This window comes from Saccopteryx leptura, chromosome 2, assembly GCF_036850995.1.
Source record: "Saccopteryx leptura isolate mSacLep1 chromosome 2, mSacLep1_pri_phased_curated, whole genome shotgun sequence".
NCBI lineage: Eukaryota > Metazoa > Chordata > Mammalia > Chiroptera > Emballonuridae > Saccopteryx > Saccopteryx leptura.
Window position 1 is genome coordinate 346,123,661 of NC_089504.1, and position 15,630 is coordinate 346,139,290.

General features: G+C 37.3%; 1 protein-coding gene across 3 annotated transcripts; it reads left to right on the forward strand.

Moving 5' to 3' along the window:
- Nucleotides 1–1,251: 1,251 nt before the first annotated feature.
- On the forward strand, nt 1,252–10,542 carry KRT222 (keratin 222). 3 transcript variants are annotated; one of them, XM_066364232.1, is made up of 6 exons: nt 1,252–1,407; nt 4,684–4,812; nt 5,714–5,934; nt 7,645–7,718; nt 7,900–8,035; nt 8,457–10,542. In XM_066364232.1, the coding sequence occupies exons 1-6, from the start codon at nt 1,312–1,314 to the stop codon at nt 8,683–8,685; spliced, it is 885 nt and encodes a 294-aa protein (XP_066220329.1). In that variant the 5' UTR covers nt 1,252–1,311; the 3' UTR covers nt 8,686–10,542. The 3 variants fall into 3 exon arrangements, with proteins under 3 accessions (XP_066220329.1, XP_066220330.1, XP_066220331.1); XM_066364233.1 differs by having other exon boundaries at nt 7,933–8,035; XM_066364234.1 differs by having other exon boundaries at nt 1,309–1,489.
- The last annotated feature ends 5,088 nt before the right edge of the window (nt 10,543–15,630 follow it).

The window sequence follows — 15,630 nt, forward strand, 5'->3', positions numbered from 1 at the left end:
GGCCAACAATGAGTTAATTCAGAAATTAAGAGAGCATGATGCACATTCAAAGGTCCTGTGAGCACTAGAGCCAAGGACTATTATTTCCTAACCTATTCTCTGGACACAATTTCAGCCAATCCACTCTACAAATAACGATAGGTCTATTCTCAAAAATATTTCAGTGACATGAAGCAACTAACTGGACAGATTAAACAGGAAATTTAGGTGGGGAGAGGGAGAATGCAGAGACAGAAGAGGCAATACATGGAACAGACCAAACAATCAAAGTTCCAGTCACAACAATGTCATTACATCACCATATGACATTGGGCAAGACACTTGAACCCCTTCTGCTTCAGGCTTGTCATCTTTACTGGTTACAAAATGACAGGGATGTGAAGATTGCATGGAATGATGGATGTAAAGGTGCTTTTTAAAAGTTCCAAGAGTTGCACAACTGTAATGTTTACAAGGATGCGTTGTCATGAACTATATAATGAAGAAGGAACCCCATGATAAATCTTACCTCAGTGAATACACCCTGCACAGGGACCATCTGGTTGTATTTTTTTCAACCTTGTTAAAACATGGGAAACATTCATTCTCAGCTCTTGTAGCTGTTAGCACTTATCTCTAGCTATGGCTTCAGCTGTCATGTGCGTTCAGGAATTCAGCTCAGTGCCTCCAACCTGCTGTCAGGCCAGCCGCCCACCATGAGCCATACAGTGTGCATTTGAGAGAAATACAATCAATCAGTCCTGTGGCTAATGACAATTATCAACTGAATCTGATGGCAGCTTCTTCCAATAACTATCAGACTAGCCACAACTTATAATATAGCTTAATGCTCTACCGCAGCATTTGTGTAAAGAATTCAAACGGTGAGAAAAACTGTAAAAGAAAAGTTCAGCTATCATGTTTTGGGTCCAGATTTGTTTCCATGAAATATCTTGGGAAAACAAAATATAATTTTTTTAGTATTATGTCTCATTTCCTTTGCATGAGATAAATTACCTTTTTATTTCCCAAAAGTGCTGTTTTGCAGAGAAGAGAAGCAATTCAGAAATAGGATGTTTTCTTTTTGTTGCTGTTGTTGTTCCTTTATGGAGGGCCTGAAACTTCTAGTCTCCCGACAACCAGAGAAAAGGGTTTACCAAATATTTGCATAATTGATTAGAAACACAGGAATTTCCGGGGCTTCTGAAAAAGGAGCTCTGCGTCTTTAAGGCTCCACAGGGCTCTGGGCTCGGAAGCAGACAGAGCAGCGCTGCAGCAGCGACTCATCCTATCGATAAGGTTCAGTTAGCCAAGGTGGAGGATGGGAAAAGAATGGAGCTGTCCCAGCTACTCAATGAGATCAGGGCAAACTATGAAAAGCTCCTCACCAGAAATCAGATAGAGACCGTGCTCTCAACAAGGATCCAGGTAATGATTTCATACAGACAGGCACCTTCCAGGATAAGGAGACAATCCCTGTCTATCCAATTCCTGTCCCGGCCTCTCTGAGGTACAGTATTTCCTTTTCAATGCAGCATATTTCTGGGGAAAGAATTTAGGTTTGACTGCAATTTGGTTGGGATTACAGGGGGAAATGCTGTGATGAGACCATTAAATGAACATGAAATAAATGTGAATTGATGCCTTTAATTTTTACATAAATTTAGAGGTAACTATCATTAACAAAACATGGATCAACGGTACAATAAAATGGATGCATTTGACTCTCCGAACCTCTTTTAGACATCCACCAGGGAGGAAGCATTTCAAATACCCTTCAAAGAGGTTACGAAGTTATTGATAGAGATCACTTAAATAACATCTTAAAAATAACAAGATTTATAGTAAGACTTATTAGTTTGCACACTTGGTAGAAAAAAATAAGTAAAATATTTTCAAACCTTTTTAATGAGTTCAGTTTTATACCAGATTGTTATAAATAGAAATCATTTAGGCATGTGAACATGGCATTCAGAACAATTCTGATATAAATTAGGACAATCAACATTCCCCAAATTGATAAACTCTCCACTTAGATTGTAGAGTTTTGCTTTCGTGCTATAAGATTATAAGGTTTATTTCCAATAATAGGCATGTAGTATTTAAGTTTTAAAAAGAAGAAAGAGCCAAGTTAAATAAGGGCTAAATCCTAATTTTACAGACTTACTTTGTTTAAAAGTGACGATCACCTTTAGTAATTCATTACAGTCTCAAATCTCTAAACAAAGATACAAATATTTTAGAAACAAAGATTCGAAAGTTCAGGGTTTTTTGCTTTAGTTTACCTACCATATATGAGTTCAAGTTCTATTCCAAGCACCCCTGTATAACCAAGTTAAGAACATCAGCAAAAGGGGAAAGTTTTTTGTGGGAAATCATAGGATTTTACTCCATTTAACAATTCATCTTAACAACATGGTAAATTTTACCTCTGGGTAACAGTGTCAGTCTGCATCAAGAATGATCAGTATCCTAAATTAAGCAAAGTCACTGGGATATTTAACTATTGGAATCATTCACTCACCTTTTACCACAAGAGAGGGGAAATAATGATAATTAATTTTTTTGTAATTTTTTATTATTAATTTTAATGGGGTGACATAGATCAATCAGGGTACATAGGCTCAGAGAAAACATCTCCAAGTTATTTTTACATTTGATTATGTTGCATACCCATCACCCAAAGTCAAATTGTCTTCCATCACCTTCTATCTGGTTTTCTTTGTGCCCCTCCCCTCCCCCACCCCTTCCCTCTCTTTCCTCCCCCGACAATTAATTTTTAAAGACAATTTCTAAAATTAGAAACCAAATAAACATTATATTTTTTAATAGGAAAAATGAAAGTTATTTAGTTTACAAGTAACAATGCTGAGATGCATCAATTTTAGCCAAAACGCAAGGGTACAGTAAGTTTTGTTTACTCTATTTTAACATATCTACTTTAAAGGATTGTTTTCAAAGAATCCAGAAAGTTAGCTGAAATAAATTCGAAAGCTTGTTTATTACAAAACAAGGAAACATAAACTATTTTACTTATTTATTGCTACATAACAAACCACCCCAAAACTGAGATTAAAAACAAAAACATTGTATTCCCTCTCATGATTCTAGGTTCATTGGGGGTGACTTTTCTGCTGCACATGACATTGGCTGGGACTACAACCATTGTGGGGCATAAGTGGGCTGGGTCATCCAAGGTGGCTCATTTTGTGTCTGGCATCTTGATGGGATTTTTGAAAGGCTTAGTCAACTGAGACAACTGGGCCTGCTTCTCTATCTCTCCATGTAGCCTCAGGGTCTCCCTCCATCTGGCCTCTCTACATGATCTAACAGAGTATTCAGACTACTTACTTGTCGGTCTATGGCTCTCAAGGCATAGAAGTAGAAGTTGTCAGGATTTGTTAAGGCTTAGGCCTAGAGCTGACACTTCTGCCTATTCTATGGGGTAAAACAAGAGATGGGTCAGCCAGGATTCAGTGTGGAAGGCCACCACATAAAGACGTGAATTTCGGGAAGTGTGGTTCATTGCAGGCCATCTTCAGAATCTAGCTACCGCACAAGCCTCGCTGCCAATTCCAAAATCCAGAACACCAGTAATACCATCATTTTTACACACTCTTATTTCCTAAATGCTCAACATTGTCTTTCTTATTTGCTCTGATATGTGTTACTTACTGCGTGCTTTTGGCAACAACACTAAGTACAACAAACCAAAAGGAACATATGAATGTTGTTCTCTAATACCTTGCCCTAAACTTTATCCATAGACTTTCATTTACTGCAGTGTTTCTTAAAAAAAAAAAAAAAAAAAACTCAAAAAAACCTGTTGTATCATCATTTGATTTTATTTTAAAATGCATTTTATAAGAATATAAAAAGGTTGTAATTTTTGCTTCAAAATATATACTATAACCATTTCATATGTTGCTCTTAGGGCCAAATGTTGAGAATTCTGTCAAAAGGTACCTTCATTTAATTTCAACATCAGCATAAGAATATTTAAAGTTAACTATGAAACAATCCATTTGTTATTTAATATGAGGACATTTAGAAAACAAATTTTGAAGAAGTCAGTTTTGCTACTACTACCCCAGATACCTAAAATTAACATACCTTCTAAAAAGATTATATTGAAAAAGATAAAACAGTGGGTTAGCTTAACACAGAAATCTATTTTAGAATCTCTAATGCCTTAATTCTCTAAATTATTCATAATATACTTTCCAGCAATATTTACTCCCTGTCTGTGTACTCAGTCCAATAATTGATTAATTAGGATATATAGCTGTTCATCTGCTTTTATAATAAAATATGGGGGAAATAGTAGCTAATTTCAATCTTTCCTTTTTAAAGCCATATATAATGGGAAGTTAAGAATCAGAGGTCTTAAACTGAGGTCCTGTAAACAGTTAATTTTCATTAAATTGGTGTATTTTTCTGCATTGCATGGACTGCCGTGGTAGGAAGAGCCTTTTGAGGTTCATTTTACATCTGAGAAAACCGAGGCTGAGAGTGCAACTGACTTGCTCACATATTTAATTCATTGGTAACTAAGCACTAAAACATGCATTTGTAATCTGACAATTTAAAGAAAGAAAAAAACGATTCGATTCCTATGCTATTTTTTATAATTGCTCTTAAACGTCTCATTTTTAAGACATTTTTTCTGTTTTTCTGTTATTGTTGTTGTTGGCTCTCTTCTAGCTGGAAGAAGATATAAGCAAGAAAATGCACAAAGATGAAGAGGCTTTAAAGGCAGCTCAAGCAGAACTCAAGGAAGCTCGACGCCAGTGGCATCACCTGCAAGTGGAAATTGAGACTCTCCATGCTGTGGTGAGAAGGCGCTTCATCCCCAGATGTTACTTGATTAAGAAAGGGGGAAAAAATAACCCATTACCTCACTGGAAGTGAGAAATCAAGGCCAGGGAATTCTATCCCTGGTCCTAGCTGAACTAACCCCTCCCTCCTTCCTGGCCATCGCTGTTACCTATTCACTCAAGGTCTACATCCCGCCTATAAAAATGAAGTGATCCTTGCTTATTGCCCTGGAGTGCTCTAATTGTGGGAGTAGGGGATTAGAGCTGTGTCATTATCCAAAGTCACCACAGTGGGGGAGTCTCTTATCCATACTATTGAGATGTCTAATAGAAAAATATTTAAACACTTTCCTAAAATACCTTTTATAAGCAGTCTGCTTTGGCTTTGTTATTTTATATTCTATATATATTTTCAATACCTAAAAAAATTAAATAAGAGCCCTAGCCTGGTAGCTCAGTTGGTTAGAGCATTGTCCTGACATGCCAAGGTTGCAAGTTCGGTCCCTGGTCAGGGCACATACAAGAATCAACCAACGAATGCATAAGTAAGTGGAACAACAAATCAATGTTCTGTCCTCTCTCTCTCTCTATCTTTCTCTACAAATCAATTTTTAAAAACATTTTTAATTAAGTAAGTGATAAGTTAATCACACCTCAGACTTTGGAGGGGGCATAAGAATTAGAATTATCACAGGATTTCTTTGAAATAGTAAGCTTTCTAGTCATATATATTTTTTAATTATGTACTTTTGACATTTGGATCATACAGAAAGCTGTAAAGAAACACCTCCTGCTTAAGTGATGTAGAATTATTCAACCTTTTTAAGAAAGAACACAATAGAATGAAGACATTGCAAATCAGATTTCAGAAACACATTTCTTTCACTGATTCACTCATGAAGATCTGTATAAAACAGGAAAGGGGCCTTGAAAACTCCCTGCACGCCAGTGAGCAACATTACCAGATGCAGCTACAAGACCTGGAGGCCGTGATTGAAGGGCTAGAAAAAGAGCTACAGGAAGTAAGACGTGGCATTGAAAAGCAGCTTCAAGAGCATGAGATGCTTCTCAACACGAAGATGAGGCTAGAACAAGAAATAGCAACTTACCGCCGCCTCCTAGAAAAGGAAGAAATCAGGTACTTAATCCCATATAGTTCGTGGCAAGTGGCCAGAAATGCAGAGCCACTTACATCATTGTTGATGTAATCAGATAAATTTAATCTAAAAAAACCATCACCACCATGGTATGCTCACTGAGTAACTACAATAAAATAGGATTCATACGCCTTACAAAGAATATGACAAGAACTTTTTCTAGCCTCCACAAATTATAGACAAAATAGCCAAAGTCAGGGACCTTAGCTACAACGTGGAGTATATCAAGCCTAGAACAAAATGTAAATGATTCCCAATCGATACAAAAGTAACCTTTCTAAATTTTCTCACTTTCCTTGCTGCGTAAACCTCTTAAAATTAGTCATTGCCCTGTGTGGCTCACCTGCAAAGAAAGTTTGGAAAACTATTATTACCACATCCCCCCCCCCCCACAAAGGCCCATTCCCATCACACATCAAACACCAAAATATTACAACCATGGAAAGCAATGCTGTTAAGAGTACATGATTTAGAAGACTTCCACGTGTCCTGATAACAAAGGTATCAAAGAGGAATTCTCTTTAAATCACACAATTTCATAATCTGCCATTGCTTATAAGATCTATGGCTTTGAACACAACACACCCTCCAATTTTCCAGGTCCCCATAAAAAGAAAACTTCATTATTTTTTAAATAACTCTGAAATTTTCAAGTACAGTTAATATACAATATTATATTAGTTTCAGGTGTACAACCCAGTGATTAGACATTTATATCACTTATGAAATGATTGGTCACCCAGATACATCTAGTACTCATCTGACACCATACATAGCTATTACAATACTACTGACTATGTTCCCTATGCTGTACTTTACATCCCATGACTATTCTGTAACTACCAATCTGTACTTCTTAATCCCTTCACCTTTTGCACCCATCCCCTCAAATCCCCTCCCATCTGGCCACCATCAAAATGTTCTCTGTATCTGTGAGTCTGTTTCTGATCTGCTTTTTCATTTATTTTGTTTTTTAGATTCCACATATAAGTAAAACAATGGCATTTGACTTTGTCTGGCTTACTTCACTCAACACAATACCCTCTAGGTCCATCCATGTTGTTGCAGGTGGCAAAATTCATTCTTCTTTTTTTAATGGCTGAGTCATACATACTTCATTGTACATATATACCACTTCTTTTAAGAAGAAAACTATTCTTGCTTGCTTCAGAATTCTAAGTCCTCTATAAAACTGCAGGATTCTAAGTCCTCTATAAAACTGCTTTGACCTATAATGTTTTGACATTCGCTAAATTTTTGAAAAATATAAATTGATAATCTCCTTATTAGTTGAGTGATGCCAGGCAAGTTACTAAACCTCTCTGTGCATTAGTTCTCTCATCTATAAAATGGGAACAATATTACCTACCTCATAGAATTGCTGTGAGGATTAAGTGAATTAATGTTTGTAAAGTGCCTAAAACAGTGTTATGTGAAATGGTTTTGCATATTATTTTAACCCTCATAAAATTATCTACAACTTAAACTTTTTCTTTTCACTCAATGTTAAACTTGGGAGAGTTATCCCTAAAGATCCAGTGTACACTTAGTTCATTTATTTTCACTGCTAAATAGTATTTCCATTGTATAAATATAGTACAGTTTACCCAGTCTCTTATAGGTGAGCATTTATTTCAGTTATCTGCTAATACATGGTTGCGCCTATAATATATAATTCTTTCCAATTTCAGATATTATGGTTGTATCCAAGGAGGAAAAAAAGAACAAAAAACTACAAGTAGAGTTGGTTTTGTTTTACCTTCAGGTGAGTTTCTGATATAAGTAAACTAACTTATGAAAAGTAAAGAACCATTTGTAGGGATTACAAATAAATAAATCACTCTAACATAGCAAAAGTAAGCAATATCTAAATAAATTTTGATATATAAATTGTGGTTAGCACTTCCATGTTGTAATTTCATGTTTCATGAATAAAATTTTCACAGCCATTATAAATGAGATATCTTTTTCAACGAAAGTCCCACAGAAGTATGAGAATGAGAAAGTGGAAACAGTGGCCAAAAAGGCAATATTCAATGGGAATATCGTGAAGGAGAGCACGGAAGCTCATGGCACTATTCAGTAAGTAAAAGCATTTTGACTAAGAAATAATAATAAACACACAAAGAAATGAATGTCACTTGAATTATCTCAGTAATCTTTGTTTGAATGTTTCCAAACATAATTTTAATATGCTCTAATTTTTAATCTGACGCATAAATAAAAGCTCAGATGAAGGAAGACTCAATCCTTAATTCACCATTTTTCTAAAAACATACCAAATCATGAGCTTTCCACAGAATTCCTTTAAATTATAATTATAGGATATTTTAAGTATATCAGTTATAAATTCCATGGTGTAAATTGTAAATTAAAACTTAAAATGTAAATGTAAATTATAAATCACTCAAACTTCTTTATTTCTTTTTCATATGTAATACATATTACATTTTTTTTTAATATATCCATACTTAATATAGAAAGGTTTATTTTATCATTTCAGGACAGAGAAAGTGGATGAAGTTATTAAAGAATGGGAAGGTTCCTTCTTTAAAGATAACCCTCGATTAAGGAAAAAATCTGTTTCTCTTCGATTTGATCTTCACTTAGCAGCCACTGATGAAGGGTGCTTACAGATTAAACAGGATAACCCACCTGATATAGAAGTCAGGCTTATCATGAGGAGATCATGTAGTATTCCCTCCATCAAACCTCCATCAGCAGCTAATTAATCCAAAGACAGTATTTGATTTGGTTTAAAAATGACATTAGGATTGGCCAAGGTGGGCCACGCTGACCCTCTTCTGTCCCAAATGTAAGTTATTAAGAATGAATGTTATGATCGATTTGTGATTCTCTTTAGGAAAAAAAAAAAAATGGCAAGGGACAAAACTTCTCTGAATCCAACTGTGGATGTATTTTGTGGAAAGGGAAAGCTTAAAAATAAAATCAGAAATTCAGTATGGTTTCTATTTTATTTTTTCTCCAAATAGTATTTTTTGTTCCTTTGAAATTTTATCAGAGACTGTAAGCATTAGGCTTAGTTAAGTCTTTGAAATTTCACTCAATGGCTGAAACTCTAAGGAAATGGAAATAGTTTATCTAATATGATTATATTATATTAAGAATCAGACTGTTCTTCATCACTATTCTATGACTGGTTATATCTAAAAAGACTTTTCTAATTGATAAAGAAAACGATTATAAGCTTTTCAAGAGGACTGCTACTCAAACAAAATATTTCCTTTTGAGACAATCACTTGCACACTTAGAAAAATAACTGAGTTACTTTCCATGAGCAGTTTTGAGCAAACAATAGTACATAACCCAATTCTAATTCAATTAAATGAAATTAATCTTCATCTGAAAGCATTTTGTAGTCATTATCTGATATCCAAAAGAGTTACTTTATTCAAACAACTTTATTCAAAGAACTTTAAAGATTGTCCTCTACCACAAAAAAAGAGGCCAGCCACACAAACAAAATATGAAAAGCTGATTACTACAGTTTCTAGAACAGTTTTCCAACCTCTCACCATCTCAGCTTTTCCATCAGTAAAGTTAAATGTGATTAATTGGAGTACTTGATGTGAGTATTAGGTAAAATACTATGTAAAGTCTTTTAAATATTTCCTGTAATCATTTATGTGAATTAAGATAACAGAATTGTTATCTAAGAGTATTTGCAGGATTTACATTTTTAAACTGTTCAAACCAGTATAAATATGGATAGAAAATATATTTGTGAATAAGTCAAGTATTGTTGCAGAGTTTTTTAAACAACTGGATTTGTTTAATATAGGTATATTTATTTTATGACATTAAATAATAAATACCTGTTTTAAACATTAGAAATTTATAGGCTATTAGTTTTTTTCTAAACAGAAAAAAATGTTGAGTGCCACGCACCATACTTTTTTCCCAGCTAAAGTATTGTCCAAGGGCTATAGTATATTAGCATTTTAGTACAGCCTTTTCAATCAAAATCTGTCTCTCTCTGTCTCTCCTTCATTTCAACCAAAAAAAGAAAAAGTGTATATTTTAACCAGAAGATTATGTTAAATAATCTTTAATATAATACAGGGATATAAATTTTTTTCTTTCAATTGCGTTCTGTTTTTTTAGCCTGGCTTAGTCTATTTAGTGAAAAGGATGATTTTGTTGTCAACGATACAACAGCATGTTAACTGCTTATTGCATAAGTGTATAACCTAAAATACATCCTATACGTAAAAATGTTTTAATTCAATATTACTTAAATGCTACTACATTAAAGCTTTGAAAATGCAATCATATGAGCTATTGTACTAGTTACTGTACTAAGCAACAGTCATCATAAGGCAATATAACTAGTGTTATTGATATGCAGTGTAAAAACTTAGTACTGGGCATCATGAATGTAACTGCTTATAATAGTAATTCCACTATGCAGCTATTGTGTGTAACATGTTCGTTTTAAAATACAGTACTTGAATTTATAACAAAGTTTTATTTACTTTGGGGCATTTTAAATTGGGATATGAATTTACCAAAGTAAATGATACCACTACAATAAAAAAAAATTGAAACATGAATTGTAAAGCCGCACTGTATTTGAGTTTGAGACATTGTGTTGTGTTTAATTGTTCTAATATGATTAGTTCACTTAGGGAATGAAGAAAACTTTAATCACAGTGGAGGGGAGAGAATTTTTTTGTACTTTTTAAACAAAAGAAATATTAAGAATGGTGTATTTGGCCCTGGCCAATTGGCTCAGTGATAGAGTGTTGGCCCCACATGTGGATGTCCCAGGTTCTATTCCCAGTCAGGGCATACAGGAGAATTAGTTCTGTGTTTACAAGTTATCACCAGCATGTATACACAGATTGCCAATGTTCATGGACATACTACAAAAAAACAAAAACATTTTGAAATAAGGATTGTGTGCAAATCACTACAAGCGTTTTCAATTTCCCTCATGCACTTAGACCCCAAACCATAGTAGGGTAACTTTGGACCACACCATCCATGTAGCAACTATGCTACTCGGCCCTGTAGCTGAAAGCAGTTATAAATAGTATGTAAACAAACAGACTTGGCTGTTCTAATAAAACTTCAAGGACAGGAGGCAGTGGAGTCTGGTGTGCTACAATTTGCTGACTCCTGCCCCCATGGACCCTCAAATAAGGTCTATGAGTGATAGATCATACCACAGATTATGCAAGGCCATCCTGTTTTCAAACTTTCATCCTTTTCCACACCGTGTATCAAAGCTCACATTCCAAATCCTCAAAATATTTTGAAGGCAACTCAGGAGGTTATAAAAACAAACCATACTTTGTCTGGCCTGTGGTGACGCAGTGGATAAAGTGTCGACCTGGAATGCTGAGGTCATTGGTTCAAAACCCTGGGCTTGCCAGGTCAAGCCGCATACAACAAGCAACCAGTGAACAACTAAAGTGAAGCAACTAAGAGTTGATACTTCTCACTCCCCTCTACTCCTCTCTGTAAAATCAATAAATAAAATCTTTAAAAATAAAAATAAATTTTAATTTTAAAAAAAGCAAACCATACTTTGTCCATGTCTATGAAACACTGTGAATCACTGTCCTGAAAATTTGCTGGCCTTCAGCATTTCACAACTATCTAGTAATAGAAACTGAATCCCCGTAATTTCTCCCGCTTTCACAAAAAGAGCTGAAAAAATTAGTCTGTTTCATCATGTTGCCTATAACCAGACTTTTATAAGCTATTTGGCTCAGGTCAAGTCTGTCCTCCCTTACCCTACTTTTAATATAAAAATCATTTGAAAAAGCTTCATTAGAACATATTATAGACAAACTGTATGTCTCAGTGGTTGGTTCAAAATCTTTTGAGTCACAGACTTCTTTGAAAATCTGTTAAACTACTAATGCTCTATGGGGGGGGGGCACATAAAAATGTGTAGTTTTAAAGGTTCATAGACTTCCTAGAGCCTATTCATGGACCACCAGATGTCCAAGGATTACAGGTTTTCCCTCTTCTTTCCCATTATCTTATCTTCTTCCTTCCCAGTCATGGTTCTTTCTACCCCGCTTCTGTCTCCCTCCCCAGCTTCTTCCCACAGTATTATGGAAAGAAATCATAGGCCTGGGCTTGAATCCCAGCTTAAGCATTACTAATTTGGGCTTCCTTGTTTTGGGGAAAGAAGAATCTCAAGAAACTGTGAGTCGGGTCACAAAGGAAAGCAAGCCAAGTTCCTGGATCTTGCCGCCAGAAAGAAAACTAAACTACTTGGGCCTAAGACTATCTCTGGGCTTTACTAACTAGTACTAGGCCCCGTGAAGGCTCCCAACAACCTTTCTGGTTACAATAGTTTAAATAGTCATATTAATGATGCATCCCACATTCTCCAGGATTAGTCATAATTCTAAGAGTCTGTCCCGTGGTACCCATAAATATTCCTCTGCATGAAAGATTATATGTCCTGAGGTTGCTTTGGGGGATGCAGGGAGAAACAGTGTAAGTAGAAACTATTTTACTAGATTATTTCACTCTTTAGTGTTAATTTCTTCAGGACCAGGGAAAATATTTTTTTCCATTCTATCAATATTTTGCCTATCTATTTCCTTTCTTAATTTTTCAAATCTTCACGAGTGGAGAAAGAACCAAATGGAAAAAATGAGATAACTATTTAATTCATCCCACAAATACTGACTGAGCACCTGAATGTACCGTGCACTATTCCAGCTATCAAAAAGTCTCCACTCTCAAGGAGCTTTCATTCTGATGAGAAGAAAAAGACAACAAAGTATCAATAAATACATAATAAATATAGTATATTAGGTAGTGATCAGTGCTTTATAGTGTTATAAAGTACCACACCCCAGATTCTGAAAGGCACTGTACCTCATTTCATCGAGTTCACGTAGAGATGCCCAGTCCAGATGAATTTTGAAGAGTTTTATTAGAGGAGGAGATTTATTAATATGCCGGCCGCATATGGCTGACACGGGGCATCTGCAAGCCCAAATCGTGCAGAGCCAAAAATAGTTCAGGAGCTGTTTATATACCTTTGCTCACACACAGGCGGGGGAGAGCATGACATCATGGTACCAGCTGGCAACATTTGTTTAGGGCAGGGGTCCCCAAACTTTTTACACAGGGGGCCAGTTCACTGTCCCTCAGACCGTTGGAGGGCCAGACTATAAAAAAAACTATGAATAAATCCCTATGCACATTGCACATATTTTATTTTAAAGTAAAAAAACAAAATGAGAACAAATACAATATTTAAAATAAAGAACAAGTAAATTTAAATCAACAAACTGACTAGTATTTCAATGGGAACTATGCTCCTCTCACCGACCACCAATGAAAGAGGTGCCCCTTCCGGAAGTGCGGTGGGGGCTGGATAAATGGCCTCAGGGGGCCGTAGTTTGGGGACCCCTGGTTTAGGGGATACACAGAAACATTAAGACTCTCAAGGTAACACAATCAAAGATGTTTACAAATCTTTCAGGGTTCAACTTCTCTCACTAGCCTAGAGGTATTTTACCCTCAAGATCCCAGGAAGGGGGAGGAACTACAATCAATGCAAGGTGGTATGTAAATTCTGCCTCCTATTGAAAGAGAAGAAGTTTCTAGGTTAACCTTTATTTTAGATTTAAAACTGAATGACCTAGCCTGACCAGGCGGTGGTGCAGTGGATAGAGCATAGGACTGGGATGAGGAGGACCCAGGTTCGATACCCTGAGGTCACCAGCTTGAGCGCGGATTCATCTGGTTTGCGCAAAGCTTACCAGCTTGGACCCAAGGTCGCTGGCTCCATCAAGGAGTTACTCGGTCTGCTGAAGGCCCATGGTCAAGGCACATATGAGAAAGCAATCAATGAACAACTAAGCGGTCGCAACGAAAAACTAATGATTAATGCTTCTCATCTCTCTCCGTTCCTGACTGTCTGTCCCTATCTATCCCTCTCTCTGACTCTCTGTAAAAAAAAAAACAACAAACAAAAAACCTGAATGACCTATTGTTCTTGCAAGCCAGAAACTTCTACATTCCACTCCCTCCCCTCCCCAAAGGAAGGACGGGACAAGAAAGCCTGAGAGGAAAGCCTGACCTTTCCTCCCAGAATATCAATATCAATTTTCAGCTTTTTGTTACCTTACAACAATAGGGGGGGAAAAGCACAGACCGTGAATAGAGCGGAAGATGGGGAAGGAGTTGCTATTTTAACTAGGTCAGGAAAGACGTCCTGAGAAGGTGCTATATGAATAAAGATCAGGAAGTGTGAGAGTATCAATGTACTACTGCTCCACTCAGATTCCCTTCCTTTCCTTTTCCTCCCTTTTCGTGCCGTCCTTTCCCGTCCTTTCCCGCGGCAGAGTGCTTTGTTCATAACTTCCAGCACCTGCAGCTCTTTTTCAGAGGACTACCTAGAGATGATACAACAGCGCATGCGCCCTAGCAGGGCACTTGCTCAGTCCCTCCGCCAGAACACCAAAGGCAGGAAGAAATCAATCCGAGTTGCTGAAATGAGGCCAAAGGGAAAGTTCTGGGGTCTCTGCTGAAGCCTGCGTCTATTTTATATTAATCCTTTACAAGTCTCTGAAGCTTTTTTAAAAGCAACTTCATCTACATTATCTCAAGCACCATTCAAGACTGCCTGTTATCATTTGATGACCTCTTGTCTTTTTCTTCAGTATGCTCTTCAATTTCACTACTCTAGTAATGGCTATAAAAATATTGGAGTTGGAAGACTTGAAGTGTCTCCTGTCCCAGGCTTTACCAACTTCTAGAGATGCCCTAGTCACTGCTGGCATACCCCAAATAGTAGCTAGGAGCAGCCCAAGAGTTCAATCAGTCACTCTGAAGGGCAAGTTTTCAAATAACTACAGGTGAGGGAGACTATGTGTTGCTTCTCTCTCCACAGCGGCCCACATCTGCCAGATGTTTATATATTCAAGGAAGGGACTACTAAGTGATAAACTAACATACTCATAATTTAGTGGAAAGAGCCCTGGCCTGGACCAGAAGGCCACCTCAACACACATTTACTGACCATCTAATAATGAGTCAAACCCTTGGATAAGACACTGGCAACGCGAAGATGACCAATGCAGACGACTGAACCTTTTTTTTCAAGACCCTCATACTACACTGGAGATGACAAACGAACTGCGATACAATGGTTCAGGTACAGGCTACAGCAAAAATGTCAATCACGGAGTTGAGAGAAAGGCTTATTGCGGGGCCGGGGCCGGGGGCGGGGGTGGGTTGGGCAGGAGGGCATCACAAAGAGATGTGAGTTGGATCCAGAAGGAAAGATGGGTTTAAGCTGAAAGTGGGGGGACAGGTGTTCCGGGCGGTGAGAACCCAATGAGCCAAGACAACGTTGGGCAGACACCAGTGGCACCCCGACGTTGCAAGGGCACCCATCCTAAGGCCAGGGGGTTTTGCCCCCGAAACCAGTGGCAACTGCACCAGACTCGACCTTGAGAAAAAAGAAAAAGCCCGTGTCTTTAAGGCAGGAAGCCCCGAGAGGTGCCCGTGGAGACGGAAGCTCTGCGCCTCCCTCGGTGTTGCTATAGTACTCGTGCTCACCGAGAAAGAGGAAAGAAAAAAACCGGAAAAAGAAACAATCGCGCGGCGGGCAACACCGGAGCCTGGCCCGAGCGGCGCACGGCCGGCGCGGCCACAGTGGTTCCGGGGCTTCA

Excerpts from the sequence above, each read along its gene's own strand:
- KRT222 (XM_066364232.1), top strand. The coding sequence starts at position 1,312 with ATGGAGCTGTCCCAGCTACTCAATGAGATCAGGGCAAACTATGAAAAG. Across the intron at positions 1,408-4,683 it reads TGCTCTCAACAAGGATCCAG|CTGGAAGAAGATATAAGCAA; the intron begins GTAATGATTTCA and ends GCTCTCTTCTAG. Across the intron at positions 8,036-8,456 it reads GAAGCTCATGGCACTATTCA|GACAGAGAAAGTGGATGAAG; the intron begins GTAAGTAAAAGC and ends TTATCATTTCAG.